The sequence below is a fragment of the Calonectris borealis genome, chromosome 1 (genome assembly GCF_964195595.1).
Source record: "Calonectris borealis chromosome 1, bCalBor7.hap1.2, whole genome shotgun sequence".
NCBI classification, from domain to species: Eukaryota; Metazoa; Chordata; class Aves; order Procellariiformes; family Procellariidae; genus Calonectris; species Calonectris borealis.
Window position 1 is genome coordinate 115,945,503 of NC_134312.1, and position 14,648 is coordinate 115,960,150.

The window sequence follows — 14,648 nt, forward strand, 5'->3', positions numbered from 1 at the left end:
TGAAAATACTCTTACATGTTGACCTTGATAGTAATAAAAGACCATGAAAAAAAAGAACTGTTCTGTTCTCTTACAAGATGTTTTGTGCTCCTTTGTTTGGAGATGCTGCCAATTTTAATAAAAAAAAAATGATTAATATTTCCCCAGATTACCTTCCCTTCTCTCTTATTTTAAATTCGTACTTTTCCTGTAATGAAAAATCTTCAGTTCCTTCTTCTTCCAATGATGTTCTATGTTTGGTTTAGATTTAGTTAGTTATTATCAAGAATCCCCTGAAAATTACATCCTTGATTTGCTACCAGTTAATCAAGACTTTGTGCATTCCTGTCCCGTTCTCAAAACATTAGTCAGCTCATCAAATTTGGACAAAATCAATCTGGATGTGGTCGTGCCATTGTCAATTCATTAGTTCTGTCTTCTGTTCCCCGCACCTGAGCTTCCCAGGAAATTTAGCAGTCCTGAGGATGGTTGCTTGCTTCCTCTGTGCCAAGAGAAAAACAAACTGGCAGCATCTCACCCGCACCAGTTGATCAGAATGAGAGAGTAGGAACTTACCATCCACCTAAAGCCCCGGGTAAACACCAAACAGTTCAGAGATTTAAAGGATATAAACTGTTAAATGTTTTTGTGCTGAAAAAAATCTAGGAGCTGCAAAACAGCACTAAAAATGTGAGAAAGCAGAGAAACCTACTACTTTCTTATTGTAGATCAACCAGGTCTAGAATAAGTGTGTATATAGCAGATACCTCAGGACAGACAGGAGTTTCTAAATCATTTGCACACTCTCAGCACAGGTGAGATAGACATGCAGCTGGTTTTGGAGGCAAGTATGGGCTAGCAAATGACTAACACACTGAATCATCTTCACTCAGAAGAATTATTACAAGTAAGTTGAACCAGAGGCTTGAAAGATATACAGTCCTGGTAGTCCCTGTATGACCAAGTCCACCCATCTTGTTGCTTTCTATGGTCATTAGTCTACATGAAGAAGTGGTTCAGCTCAGAGGATTGTCAAGACTTTTTTTCCTGTGGTGCAGGTCTTCCCAGCTCTTTTTGTGGTGACTGCAAATTATAACGCCTCCCCTTTCCCCGTCTTCCTAATTATGCTGATGGAGAGGCCTCTTTCTCTACACAGCAGAGCTATCATTTGCTTAAATGCCTTGAATTTGGAAGAAAATATTCCAGGAATTACATTCTTCTGTATATAGGATAAGGGTTTGGTTTTTTTTCTTTCTTTTCTTCTTGTAAAGAAGAAACATGAAATAAAAACATTTATAGCCAATGTAACGAGAACACAGAGTACCATACTCTGAATTATCATCATGATTTCGAAAAGCAGGCAAAATAACAACTTAAGATAATAAAGATTGCCTTGTTGCATAATTTCATTTCTTGATGCTGAGTCAGTCGCTGTCCTCTTGTACAGGGAAGGACTGGATACATCTTTTTTTTTAATTAATTTTACTCTTGAAGCAGAGTGTCATCCACAGACCAGTCACACAGTGCTAGATGCTTTAAAAACTGTAGAATGTATTCAACATTTACAGTACGTTTCCTCTATAAAAATAAGCTAAATTAAATCCTTTAAATTTTAATTTTAAATCTTTAACAATGAAAAATGATGTGAGAATTTAAGCAGACTTCTTCAGGGACTTCATTTTACTAATCCTTGTCTTTGGTGCAGGCTGGAGACATTCTATGAGGCATACCAGTTACTACTTGTAGAAACGAGAATCAGCTAGCAGAGAGCTGGAAAACCTTTATAAATTCTAAGGAAAGAGTTTCTTGAGCTTGAAGGCATTTGAAGGAGGTTGACTTTCCAGTCTAACTGGGACATCTTCACTCAGAAGAATTATTACAATTAAGTAATAATTGAGACAGAGGCTTGAAAGTTTTACAGACATGGTAGTGCCTGAATGACCAAGTCCACTTCCACTTATCTTGTTGCTTTCTGTGGTCATCACATTAACCTACACAAAGAATTGGTTCAGCTCAGAGGATTCTTGAGAGCTTTTAATGTCACACCACAAAAGGAAGGCTGTATTCAACTACTCGATGCAGAATCTAGATGGATTGCTCTCAGTCCTGGTCTCTACTAGCTAGAAGTGCTTGAAACGTATCTTGTCAAAAACACAACATAAACTGAAATGTAGATGAAAATGCTTCAAATTTCTTTTAATCATTGAGATTTGTGCGTGTGATTCTGTTTGAGGGGATTAAATAAAGTCACTCAAGATAAAGTCTGCATCTCTATCTTCTGAAATACTTCTCTATGCAGTCGCTCTTTTAACTGTACTGGATTTGAGTGAGGGGAGCTCACATTGGTTTAGATGATAATTGAATAACAGACAATCATTATTTTGGGGCTTATCTCATGTTTAAAGGAGACATGACCAGGGAATGTGATCATTCAATTATAGACACCTGTTTCACGTTGACACACATTTTACTTTTAGGAAAGGTGGAATCATCCTTTCTCTCCCTATTCCCTCTCTGAAGAGAGACAACGACCTTCTTTTTCTTTCTGGGCACGGGTAAGATGCACTCCCTGCAAATGCTTCCGTAAGGGCTAAAAGATTAAAATATCATTTAGATATGAATGACATTAGGATACTGAGAGACAAAAGCTTCTGACAAGGATTTACTTTTCATTAAAAAGATCTTAATGAGCTATTGTAGAAGAGTCTTGATCCCAGACAGTGTATTTTATGTAATATTCTCCTTCGTGGGAGCTAGCTGATGACTTCTCTGACCTCAAAGCCGTCCTCAGGGCTGGGGGGCTTTGGTCAGGCTTGTTTTTCTCTGCAAATTTCCAGATGTTTCCTACAATCAGCAGCATTAGCTCATGAGATCTTTAGAGCATAGAAGATTACTCTTTTTGTTGCTGTAATTGATTATTTTGTATCCTCAAGACATTTTTGCTAGTGCTTTTCTCCTATAGTCTTGCTGGTAGCACTTCAAGTCTTGTCATTAAGAAAAACAGGCCGTGGATCTGCTACTGCTGTTACCTGGTACACTTACCTGAAGTCCTAAGGTCGAGAGAGGCATATTCTCACATTAAACTAGCCATCTTTTGTTTTCATGTACTCTGAAAATTCTGAAACTGACTCCAGTGCACAGGTGCTCAGATCAGCATGAATCAAAAGGCCATATTTTGCCCTAGGATGTCCACTTTCCAGTTGCTTTCAGGAAGAAGCTAACTCGTGTGTACCTGAGGACCAGATATGACCTGAACCTTGACTTCTCAACAGGACAGTGACAAGCTGAAAAAAATTAATTTGCCATCTGCCGACTGAAGAGAGAAGCAGCCTATGAGCTGCTATACAAGTCAGAGGCTTTCCACCTTAACCTCTGCTCATGTCCAGGCAGGTTCTGAGGTTCTTTCTATTACCATCAGCCTGGAATTTTATAGCATTGGCCCATAAAGCAAATGAGATGACTGCAGTTCTTATCACCACTAAAATAAAATGCAAAAACCCACCATGGAGCCATTGAAGTACTTGCTAATCTCTAGCACCTGCAGGTCTCATTGCAGGCAACCTCTTTGTCCGAAAGTTGTTTATTAGACTGCAGTACAGAATATTTGTCTTCAGACCAGTCTGTAAAATGTTTTACAGACTGTCAGTACCATATCACAAAACAGTAAAATTAAATTGTATTTATGTGGGCCCAAACTATCATTCTGCCTGCTTGACTTTTTTTCTCCATACCTATTCACTTGTTTCCTAATTTATAAAGTTCATCTACCCTTATTGAGCAAACCAGATCCTAACATGAACTAGGGAGGTCCAAATGTATTTGCTATTTAGTTTCCAACACCTGTTATAGCCTTTACGGGAAATGTAATACTGTCTTATTAAACCTTATTCTCTACTTTTAACAACCACTTTTTTTGGCTACAACAGAAACAGGAAGATAAGACTCTTGGAGTGTTTAAATCAGTGTTTTACTGACCATGAAAGGCACTATCTGGGAAACGATCAGTAATTAGCTCACATATCTCACTCCATGCAAGAGAAGCTAGCTGTACATGATAAATGTGAACTGTATAACTGTTTAAGCTTTGAATTGGATCTGCTGAGATACTTGGTCAAAGTACTTGTTCTGGCTTAGGATTCAGGACCCTTATGCTATATACTTAACATCACCCAAAATAAGCAGGTCACCATTGTAGAATTATGCAGGTGCATTCACTGATACAAAGTCTTTTGCTAACGTTCAATTTCATTATAATTATTCTTGAAATGCACCAGAAATTATATGAGTAGCAACGCTACCTCATTTAGTTTGAGGTTGAGAAGTAGAAGAGCAAAGGTTCCCACTTAGATCAAATCAGAAGGGGGGGAGAAGTTCATCTTTATTACAGATGTTTCTGAGACAATTTTCTCCTGTCTTTTACTGTCCCTTGCTACAGTCTTCCCACCTCTGCCCCAGTGGGGGAGCTGGATGCAGCATGGCTGATGTCAGAGTGAGAGAAATAATCTTTACCAGTGCTGCTTCCCTGACTCCTCTGGGTGTTCCCATGATTGTGTTGCAGTGAGGAAAGTGTCTCAAAGCTTCCTTAATTCTTAAGTCAGGTCCCTGAGTACTGGGGTAACTCTTGTCCTTTCTTTATACTTTCAAAGAGAGAAGCTTACAAGGAAACTTTAAAATTCATAAAACACCCTGTGTGGAGAGTACTGTTTCAGTAACTTTCAGTGCTTTCTGTGTAGGTGAATCACCATGTCATATATTGCCTATGGCAATTCTAAAAAATTTACTTTGAAAGGTTTGGAGAAGGTGATGACAGCTCTTCCACACGTTCTGTAATCACCACATGTCTTGTCTTTCAGTTTGCTCCTACTATATTTCTGGATTCAGGTGTATGACCTGATGTGCTGCCACCACTTACCTGGTACCTCAGCCTACAAGTCCTGTTCCACCTACACAAGTGCTAATGAATGTGGCTTTGATAGGAATCGCACTGCCATGGACAAGAACTGGGGGAAAAGATTAAGTATTTATAGGACACTCTACATAATTTCCAATTTTCATTTCTACACTCTTTCCTAAGGCAAAAGTTTCCATTTGAAATTCATAATAAAAAGTGAATTTTTGGAAGAGTGAAGGCATTTCAGCTAAAACGTGTGGTTTTTAGAACATCTCGGGATCAAGCTCGCTCAGTGATGGATTCTTATGAGATAGTGCATGACTTCATGAAGCAATTTACTTCTTTAGAAATACTGGCTGCAATATTTTCTGGATATTGATTACTCATCAAACAATCTGCAGAACAATTGGAATTAAGTGGTGAAACAAAGACAGAGCTACAGACTTACTTTTCTTTCAGTTTCTAGAATGGCTGTCATTAGTCATCTCATATTTTTAGAAATTATAAACATCCATAATAAACATTAACCGAGCAAAAATCTGGGAAGTCTTATGGTGTGTTAGTCTGAGATTTTATTACACCTAGGATTTAGCAGTTTCTTTTTTTGAAAGACCAGATAAAGTCTCCACCAGATTGCAAGCCACAGCTTTTTGTCTGTAAATCAACGTTTCTCTGCTAGGAAGGTGAGGAAGAATTGGATATCCGAATGCCAGAAACCAGAGCATAGCATGTGAAAAAGAGCAGGGAGCAACAACACAAACCAGTGCGGTAAAGAAAGGAAGGATTACGCTGACCACAAGCAGATGGTCTACACTTGCCTCTTTTATCAGATTCATAAATCTGGGTCCAAAACGCCACGGCTTGTGTCTGTGGCACTGCAGGGAGCTGACAGTCATTTGGGAGGCACGCTGGGAGGCCACTGCTACCATGTAAACAGCATCGTACATCAGAGCTGCTTCAGTCTGCATGGAAAAACAGAAAGGCTTTATTTAATGTACATCTTTGTGCCCGGTCCTTGCTTTTCTCTACTGAGAACCATTTCCCTGGGCTGCCGTTATGGAAAAGGGCACTACTGGGCTCTCCGTGAAAACCTGAGGTGTAACAAAATCCATTTTTTTGTAGCTTATATTAATTTCAGAGTATTTTCAGGTGAGCGTTGGGAAGAAAACTACACTGGGCAGCTACAGGAAGAGAGAGGTCGGTGCGTCCAGCGCAGGAAAGAGTGCATGGGTAGCTCTGTGGCATGGAGAGGAGTTTCAAGAAGCCTCAGGTGATACAGCAGCCCAGGTCCCATTCTCCAGGCGTGTCTTAGGGCCAAGCACTTTGCAGTACTCAGTCTTCTATAGTTGCCTATTTGCCAAAGACTCTCAGCACCTCCAGATGTGTCATTCAAAAGCACCATGCAGGTGCTCAAGCCAGTCTCTGCCCAGCCTGCAGGTTTGCGTGTCATGGAGGCATGGCATGGGGGCGTGTGGGAGGGCTGCCCGCGTGGGGTCCGTACTAGCTCCCCATCTCTGCTCTTCTCACGGCACTTGTGGGATTGCTTTCTTCCCCATGAGGTAGGCAGGCCCTCCTTTCTAGGGAAATCAATCCCACTGAGGACCTGGCAGGTATCCCACTGGACAGGTATCCACTGTCTCTAAGGTCTACTGCCCTCAAGGATCTTGGCTTTTGGCACAAATGTATGAAATGACCCCACTGAGATTTGTCTAGGGCTGTTCCCCTGCCACACCTCCCATGCTGTCTTAGAGAGAGGTGAACTGTCCTTTTGAGGTGTGTTTTTCGGTGATTAAGTTGGACTTATACATCTAACTTCTACTTGTCTAAGACAGGGCAGATAGCCCTTAGATATTTAAATATTACTAAAATTACTGGATGCTGTTTGTGCATCTGTGTTTCTTTTGACAATGGGTTTATTGGTTTAAAAGCATGCCCAGTAAGCCTCAAACTGATATCGCACACCCTGTCACTCTTTGTCACTAGGAAGTTTTAGAAAAATCTCACCTTCACCTGCATTGTGCTTCAGTGCTTTCATGTGTGAGGTGGGAATGGCCATGTTTCGCTTAATGAACAGGGATGCTGTAAAAATGAAGTGCTTACCTTTCTTGTAAAGCTACTGAATAATTAAGCAGGGACCTTAAAAAAACCAGTACTGACTCTGCAGATGAGAAACTGGACTCATTTATATGAACTGCAAAGTTAATCCATTTTTTATGCCTTTCCCATGCAATTCCTTTGGGAAATTAATAGATTTGACTCCTTGCTTGTTTCATTTACCTAAGTAAATTACAACAGCATCAGTCTTATCAGCATTGGAGGTTTTTGTGATCTGAATTTATCAACTAATCTTAATATACTGCAGATGAGGAATCGCTTTTGATACGCTAGTCAGGATCTGCCCAAAACAATGCTCCCACAATCAGAGCAAATTGAAAACATTATAAATGGTGAGGCAAGCAGGAGGAGACAATAACAGCTATTCTCAGTGTCAAGTGTCTTAAAACAGATAGTTGTTCCAAGCGGACGGGGAGGTTAAAGGTCTGATCCAAAATCCCTCAAAATCTATGGAAAGATTCCCATCAATGTCAATGGACTTCAGATTGATTTTTACATTAAGACCGGGGACATGTCCATTCAGGGTTGAATTTTACTCTTGTTCACTGCAGTCCCAGTCTGCCTGTGTCCCGGGTCTAGAGACTCTGGAGATACTTGGTGAAAATGCTTCCATGCACCTCACATTGCACTCCTATCTGAGACCACCAATGCTTTTACTTGATAACATGGTGCATCCCGCAGTGTTTGCACGTTGGCAGCATTGCCAGACTTGGCTGTTTGAATCTCGTGCTTGTGTAACTTGTTACTCATCCATCCTGCTGTGCAGCAACTGGGAGGTTATATTACCTCCCTTAGCCTTTTATTTCTCCCCTCACTGTTGTTCTGGTTTAGGGCTTGGGGTTGCATGGAGGAACAAAAGGTCACCTCATTTTCTGAAGCAAACTGCCTTATATTAATGTCTGTACTTATGCATAAGAAGAAAGGGACTAAGAGATAGTCCTGGAACTTGTTTTTCTGATTTTCATATTCTATTTAAATTATTGCAAAGAAAACCAAAGATCTCATTAGAACAACTATGCTTCTGCGTGCAGTTTGGGCATAAAGTGGGGCATGAACTCAAAACTGTCTTGGTCATGCCCTGCTGACCTCCCACAAGCTGACATCAGGGCAAAAAATATAGCATGAACCAGAAGGGAGAAATCCCAAGTTAACAATAGGACATGTAATCCTGATCTTCTCATACTGCGCAGCTTGTCATAGTCTTATTGTCTAATGAAATATAGCAGTATTGCAGCTGTCCATCAAACTGAATAAGCAGAACTTGCTATGAATATTTAAATGATCAGAGCCAACTAGGAAGATGCTTTCCTTGGTGCTCATGCTGTTTCAGAGCCTCAAGGACACTAAGAGATTACAGAGATGCAAAGGAGAGGATAAGAGTCAGAGACACAGAGGAGAGCATAAGAGTCTAGTAAGAACTACGTTTTTCGTAGTTTTACAGTTGGGTGAATGCAGGGGAATAGCTACATGTGAATAGCTCCCCTTGCAGGTCTGGTGTATTCACATCAGAAGTTCCCAGGGACAGCTTTCTCCCCTGCTTTGCGTATGAGTGAGCACAATGGCACTGCCCAAACAAGCAATATTTTTTTGAAATGCTAGAGATAGCACACACAATGCATTTCTCTTTGGGATGTTAGGATGTTTCAAAGTTTTCCCTGCAATCATCTGCAATAAAGTCTATTTCATATCACTTCAGACTCTACTCAGTACATAAGATATATTATCTTATATTGCAAAAAGATGGCAACCCTTCACCCCGCAAAACTGAGTGGAGTCACGCTGTCCATGTAATTGTTCCTATTCTTTCCTTTACTTCTTGGCGGAATGATTGGGAGGAAATCCAAATTTCCTGGCTTGATGATACCTTTCATTTATCTTTAAATTATATCTTAAAAGCCAGAGTTGCTGTAGATGATGGAAATGAAGAGAAAGGGCACTTTTCCAATTTAAAAATGCTATTACCTGTCCACATGTACAATATCTTTCCCTGCAGGTTATAAATCGTATACCTCCTCTGAAAGTTTTTATCTCCTGTTACGTTCTTCACTCCATCCAGAGCATTATTAGAGAAATGAGGCAGCAGTATACACATTTGACAACAATAAGATCAATAGTGTTAGCTGGTCGGCACCGTGATGGAGAATTGTCACTCATCTCTAGAGCTGCCTGGCAATGGTTTGTCACACAGATGAGTACAACATTGGTTCACAGGGCAAATGCACTTTTGGGTAGAAGCAGGTTTTACCTGTCTGTTTTGGGGATGCTGCTTCAGCATTTGCATTGCGAAATAAAGCAGTAACGGGATCGCTTCACATCCGCTAGAAAGCATTGCGAAGCGCCCTGTAGATGCCCCTGCATCACTGTGTGGTTCACTTACCGTCATCATGCCATCGAGCAGGCCAGTCTCTGGTTTTGGTGGCGCCTGTAGACGCTCCATTGACCATTTCTCAATGACCGACGAAACTTGTGGGTTCTCGATGTTGAGCAGGCGAAACCCTGTCATATTTACTCCGCTGTATCTGTAGGGTTCCAGGTCTAATGCAAATAGATCCTAAATCACCGTTAAGAAAACAAACAAAACCAGATGTAGTATTTTTAATGCAAAATAAGTTTTTTAAGGAAGGTACAATTAGGCCAAAACAGTGTTTGATTTTCAATCCAAAGCTCAAGTGCTGTTTTTTTTCCCTGTGAACACTCTGCTTGCCCTAGCCTAGTCATGACCGCTTCAGCTATAAATCTGAATAAACAAAGCTGTGTGAAATTTATGACAAACCACATATCTGCTTTGTTGGAATGTAAAAATCAGTTCCCCACAGCAACACTACTTTGCAACCAACCTGCAGAGTGGTATCTAATTTTAATTTATAGCGGTCCTCTAACAGTGTTGCAGCTCTGACAAACCAACATGAGGAATTAGCCAGCCAATGTCAAGCTTATTTCTCAACTTGGGGAAGGAAAATTCCAAGAGATGTCGAAAGCGATACTCTTTTACTACTTATGAATCCCATTTTTCTCCTGCCTTGTCTCCTTCAGGTGACTTGCTGCCAGTATGTCTAATGGACGTGTCAGGCCAGTGCACAGTAAGTCCATGCACTTCAGTGCTAGGCATTTACAGGGCAGGAAAATAATGGATATTCTAAGTGATATAATTGTGTGGCACACTCCACAGCTGTATTTATCAGGCAGTGGAAATATGATAACTGCTTTTCAAAGCCTGAAGGCTGTTTTTCAAAACAACATTTTGCTGATCCCGGCAGGCCAGCAAAATGACAAATGTGTTGGTCATGGTTTAATACCACAGTAACCATCAAAATGTCAACATTTACAACACCGCAACACTGAGATACCACCAGCACCGCTTACTGCTCTATACAATCTCATGCATATTGTTGATGGTGGTTACCATTTTATGTTAGATTCACTGCTATTGTATAAAACTGTAAGTTCCACAGTAAACCCTAAATTTTCATATTTTCCTTCACATTAAAATGGGCTCAAAGAGAACTATTTCAAGCTACTATTTCAAGCTACTACTTCAAGTTCCAAACAGTTAGATAGTCTTTTCTGACTAACGAATTGACTACTGGATTCAAAATGATTTTTCACTTCCACATAAAATTTTATATGGAAAGGAAATAAAGAATAAGCTGATGTACATGAGCAGATATCGTCCAGCTCTTTAGGATTGTTCTAGCAATATGAGTCCTTTGCTGTCTTTCTAGTTTACAATGCAAACGGACTTAAGCATGGATTGAGTTGTATTTATATATAGCATATAAGTCAAAATACAGGATAAATGTGCTGAAATAAGTATTTATAGATTTGTACCATAAAAGAAAATTTAGGGTTTTTCTTTTACTATAGGATTTCCCAAGTGATTTTATACATATATGATTTTGTGTTTTTATAACTAAATTAAACATTTTAGTGACGAACCACACCACCCGTGGTGCTTGCCCTCAGCTCCACTGCAAAGCCATTAATTCATTATTTTGTTTTATTCTGTTCCACTTGTACCAATGGCTCCTCCTTAAACACAATACTGTAATTAATTTTCATTGTATTAAAGTGTTAGCACAGATTATTAAAGATGCACAGATTATTAAAGCACAGATGTATTAAAGTGTTAGCACAGATACTGCAAAACAGCTTCCTTACAGAATTGTGACTCCTGATATTACTAAGGAGTGTTAGTACTCATTCTCCAGGGGTTTCCTTGAATAATGGAAACAAAGATCTCCCAGAAAAAGTGTAAATTTTTAGTTGTCTTTTCTGCAACAGAGAAAATTCACCCCCAAATCCTTAGCATTTCTTACCAGTGTTGTAAAAAAGTAGTGGTAGTATTCAGTCATCATTCCCATGGAGAGAATCTGTTGAAAGAGGTTGAAAGGTGAATGTACTTTACACTGGATGCTTTCAGTGTACTGCACTGTCTTTTGAAAAGCATGGGTTAATCTGGAACAATACGTTACAGGTTATGAAAACTTGATTACAATAAAACCTACATTTTTCTCCAGGAGCAAAAAATATCATATTGTGTTTAAATTATGTTTTTATCACCTCTGCTCAGGAAAGAGATTAAAGATTGCAAAACTTCTAGGGGAAGAAAAATGACTAGCGATAACGAGTAGCTGATTTTTTAAAAGTGAAATTCTTTAGTCTGCAGTTTAGAAGTGTTACAAAGGAATTTACTGGCAGACAATGGAATTTGTAGGGAAAAGTGCTTAGGTGCTTTTTTTTTAAGTTCTGCATTACCATGTGAGAACAAGACACTCGGTGAGTGCTCACTGAAGTAAACCAGAAAAACAAAAAGAAAAAAGCTTCTATAAATGCCTTTTGTTCCACCTGGGGAATGCAGGTCCGCAGGAGGTTGTCAAAACAACCGGTATGAAAGGATTTCTGGTCTGGTTTAATTTTCCAGAGTCAGACCTTTTGAAGGTCTGCAAGGTAAGGATGGCATTTAAAGGCATACTGACTGGCCACCTCGGGCGGAAGAGGATGAAGTTTTTCTTCCCAGCCCCCACGTTGCAGGAAACTTCAAGAGGGATGTGTTTTGCTCCCTCAGCCCCTCTCCAAAAATCACTGGCAATGCTTACCTAAAACATCCCTGATGGTGCATAACAGGATGCTCTACAGTTTCAGACCAGCATCACCTACGTTTGTTGTTGCCTCCACACACACTGTTACCATGATGCAAGCATTTTGCCCTCTCTGGGATTGTGTGAAAAGGAGGAGGAATTATGAGCTAGGAAACTACTGAAGAATTCATTATCATGACAGTAACGCAGACAAAGGTTAAATGTTATTCAGTCTTGATCACAGTAACGTAAGCATCTGCTATTAATAGCATTTTAGGACACTTTTAGCAGGGCCTGAATAGCTGTTTGAAAGACAGGGGAGGATAGCGTGATTTGACTTGCCAAAATTCTCTTTCATGGCAAAAGCCTCTGAAAATCAGTTACGTGATTGTGTATGGCAATTCCTCACATAAAAAAAGGAAAGAACCTAAACTTTCTAAGCTGCAGTAGATAATAAAAACAGCTCAATGTTAATCACAAACAACCAATCCATTTTCAGTCATTAAAAATCAAGCCAGAAGGCAAGTACTTTATTGAAATGCTCCACTGAATTTACATGTCAAAATTGCCTTTTTTTTTCTTATTTTAACAATCGTCTTCTATTCCATTTCTTAGAGTTATTTTATTACCTGTAGAAATGAGCAATCTAGCAATCCTGGAGAGTGATGGTCCTTCCCTATTTATGCACAGAAAATTATATATGGTAGCACCAATGGAAACTTTTGCATGCTGTGTTTCCCAGCTGACGTGGCTGGGCTCAGTTCTGCTCCCTGGAGCCTTTGGATTTCTGTGTCTAAGGTCCCTGCTATGGGAAGGAGGTGCCAGTCAGGATTTTTATGGTGCAGGTCTCTTTTGAGCTGAAACTGTATTGAAATAACCCAATTGCTTCGTATGGGGCACAGACCAGCTGCTAGGTTATACAAACGTGGTTTGAGCCCAGGTAATCCTCTGTATGCCTAAATTTGGTCCTCTACAGGAATTCTGCAGTTAGTCCATGGTGTTACATTAGTATGAAAGCGAGTTCATACTAGCAAGTGTAAACAGGGGGATACAAATACCCAGATTTAAATTATTGATTCATTACAGTTTTAATTCTAGCTTGAGATAGAATAACTGGCATCAAGTCATTGCACTACTGTCATCAGAAGATATAAACTGCAATCTGCCTGCGTAGAAATAGTAAGACAATGGAGAACCAGGACAATGCTAAGCCATATAATGCCTTAAAATACAACTTTACATTAACTAGACAGATATGTTAGCTAGAATGATTATCAACTGTGTAGCCTGGATGTTTGGGAAGCATTACCTAGCTTGTGCTGCTGCAGCTACACTGCTACCGGGTAACCAGCTAGTTAATCCAAGGTAGCCCAGTTATTGCTTTCCTCACAAATCCAAGGGTAGTAGCCTGAGAGGAGTGTTTGCCTCCTGCACACATTTTTGATTAAAACTTTTTATGAGAGTATTGATTCCCAAGTAACGCACTATAAACAGAGCTGGCAGGACACACACATACTTGTGAATAATAATGATTGCAAAAGTCATGCTAGAGGATTGTCTTTGAAAAAAAAACAGAACCAAAATCCCTGAAAACCAAAGGCAATTGCATGTAAAAAACAAGGTTCAGCCAGCAACGTTATCTGCCATAACCAAGACACAGGTTCACAATGGCAATTGCTGGAAGGGTGCCATGGATTTGCCAAGGACCCTGCACCCAAGGGCTCCATGAGAGATGCTTGCTGAAATTCTTCCAAAGAAAGTATTGCAGCAGCCCAGGAAAGCTTAATCAACGTGTCACTTTTGTATTTTCTATATTAACGATGACTCAATTAAGATATGAAGATACAGACAGCTGGAAGGGAGCTTGTAAGTGGCACGCACACATTAATAATGTCCTGGTCTGGTTAAAGAATAAGAATTGATGTTGGATCTGTCCCAGGCTGGGCCCTGGTCTGCCACTGAGCTCTGCCCTCTCACTTAGCATTGGTCACAAGAACAGCCTTAACTGGTTGTCCTCCCCTCTAACAGTCAGTAAGGATGATAATTAGTTAAGTTATATAGCACTAAGACATCACTGTGACATGTGAGTTAGATCTGTAGATTGACCTAAATACAGTGCTTTTTATTCATGGATCGAAAAGACTTTGTAGTAATTATTTATTTATGTTTTAGGGTAACATGGTCGCTAAGTAAAATTCCCAGTGAATGACAATTTAATGACAGTACCAAATGCCCACTCTGATGGATGGTATTAGGAAAACAGGAGATGAAGACAAGTTAAAGCAACAGCAAGAGGAATGCTGAGTATCATGCTGGAGACCCCAAAGCATTAATGACTCCCAAGACTTAATGACTTGGATACTCCTCTTAGTATAAATGGGAGAGTTGCAAGGACTCATCTTCTGCTGTGTGTTTGCAACACAGCAGATACAGGGAAAGCAGCTTCTAGGAACTGAGCAAGACAATAATAAAAGCATGTTAAGAGCAAAGACTCCTTTTGGGTTGGAACACCTCTGAAGTACCTTGCAAAGCAGCTGCACAGACTCTTCCCACAGAGCAAGTGTCCTCCCCACTAGAGAAAATGA

The 14,648-nt window shown here is 40.0% G+C and overlaps 1 protein-coding gene across 1 annotated transcript in view; it reads right to left on the minus strand.

Annotated features, from left to right (window-relative positions):
* GRIK1 (glutamate ionotropic receptor kainate type subunit 1) overlaps nucleotides 1–14,648 on the minus strand; it is a 79,800-nt gene that overhangs the window by 47,337 nt on the left and 17,815 nt on the right. The window contains exons 4-6 of the mRNA XM_075171033.1: nucleotides 11,302–11,355; nucleotides 9,363–9,536; nucleotides 5,689–5,832 (exon numbers count right to left, since the gene is read on the minus strand). Coding sequence (XP_075027134.1) covers nucleotides 5,689–5,832; nucleotides 9,363–9,536; nucleotides 11,302–11,355 — 372 coding nt within the window. The remainder of the gene's footprint in view (nucleotides 1–5,688; nucleotides 5,833–9,362; nucleotides 9,537–11,301; nucleotides 11,356–14,648) is intronic.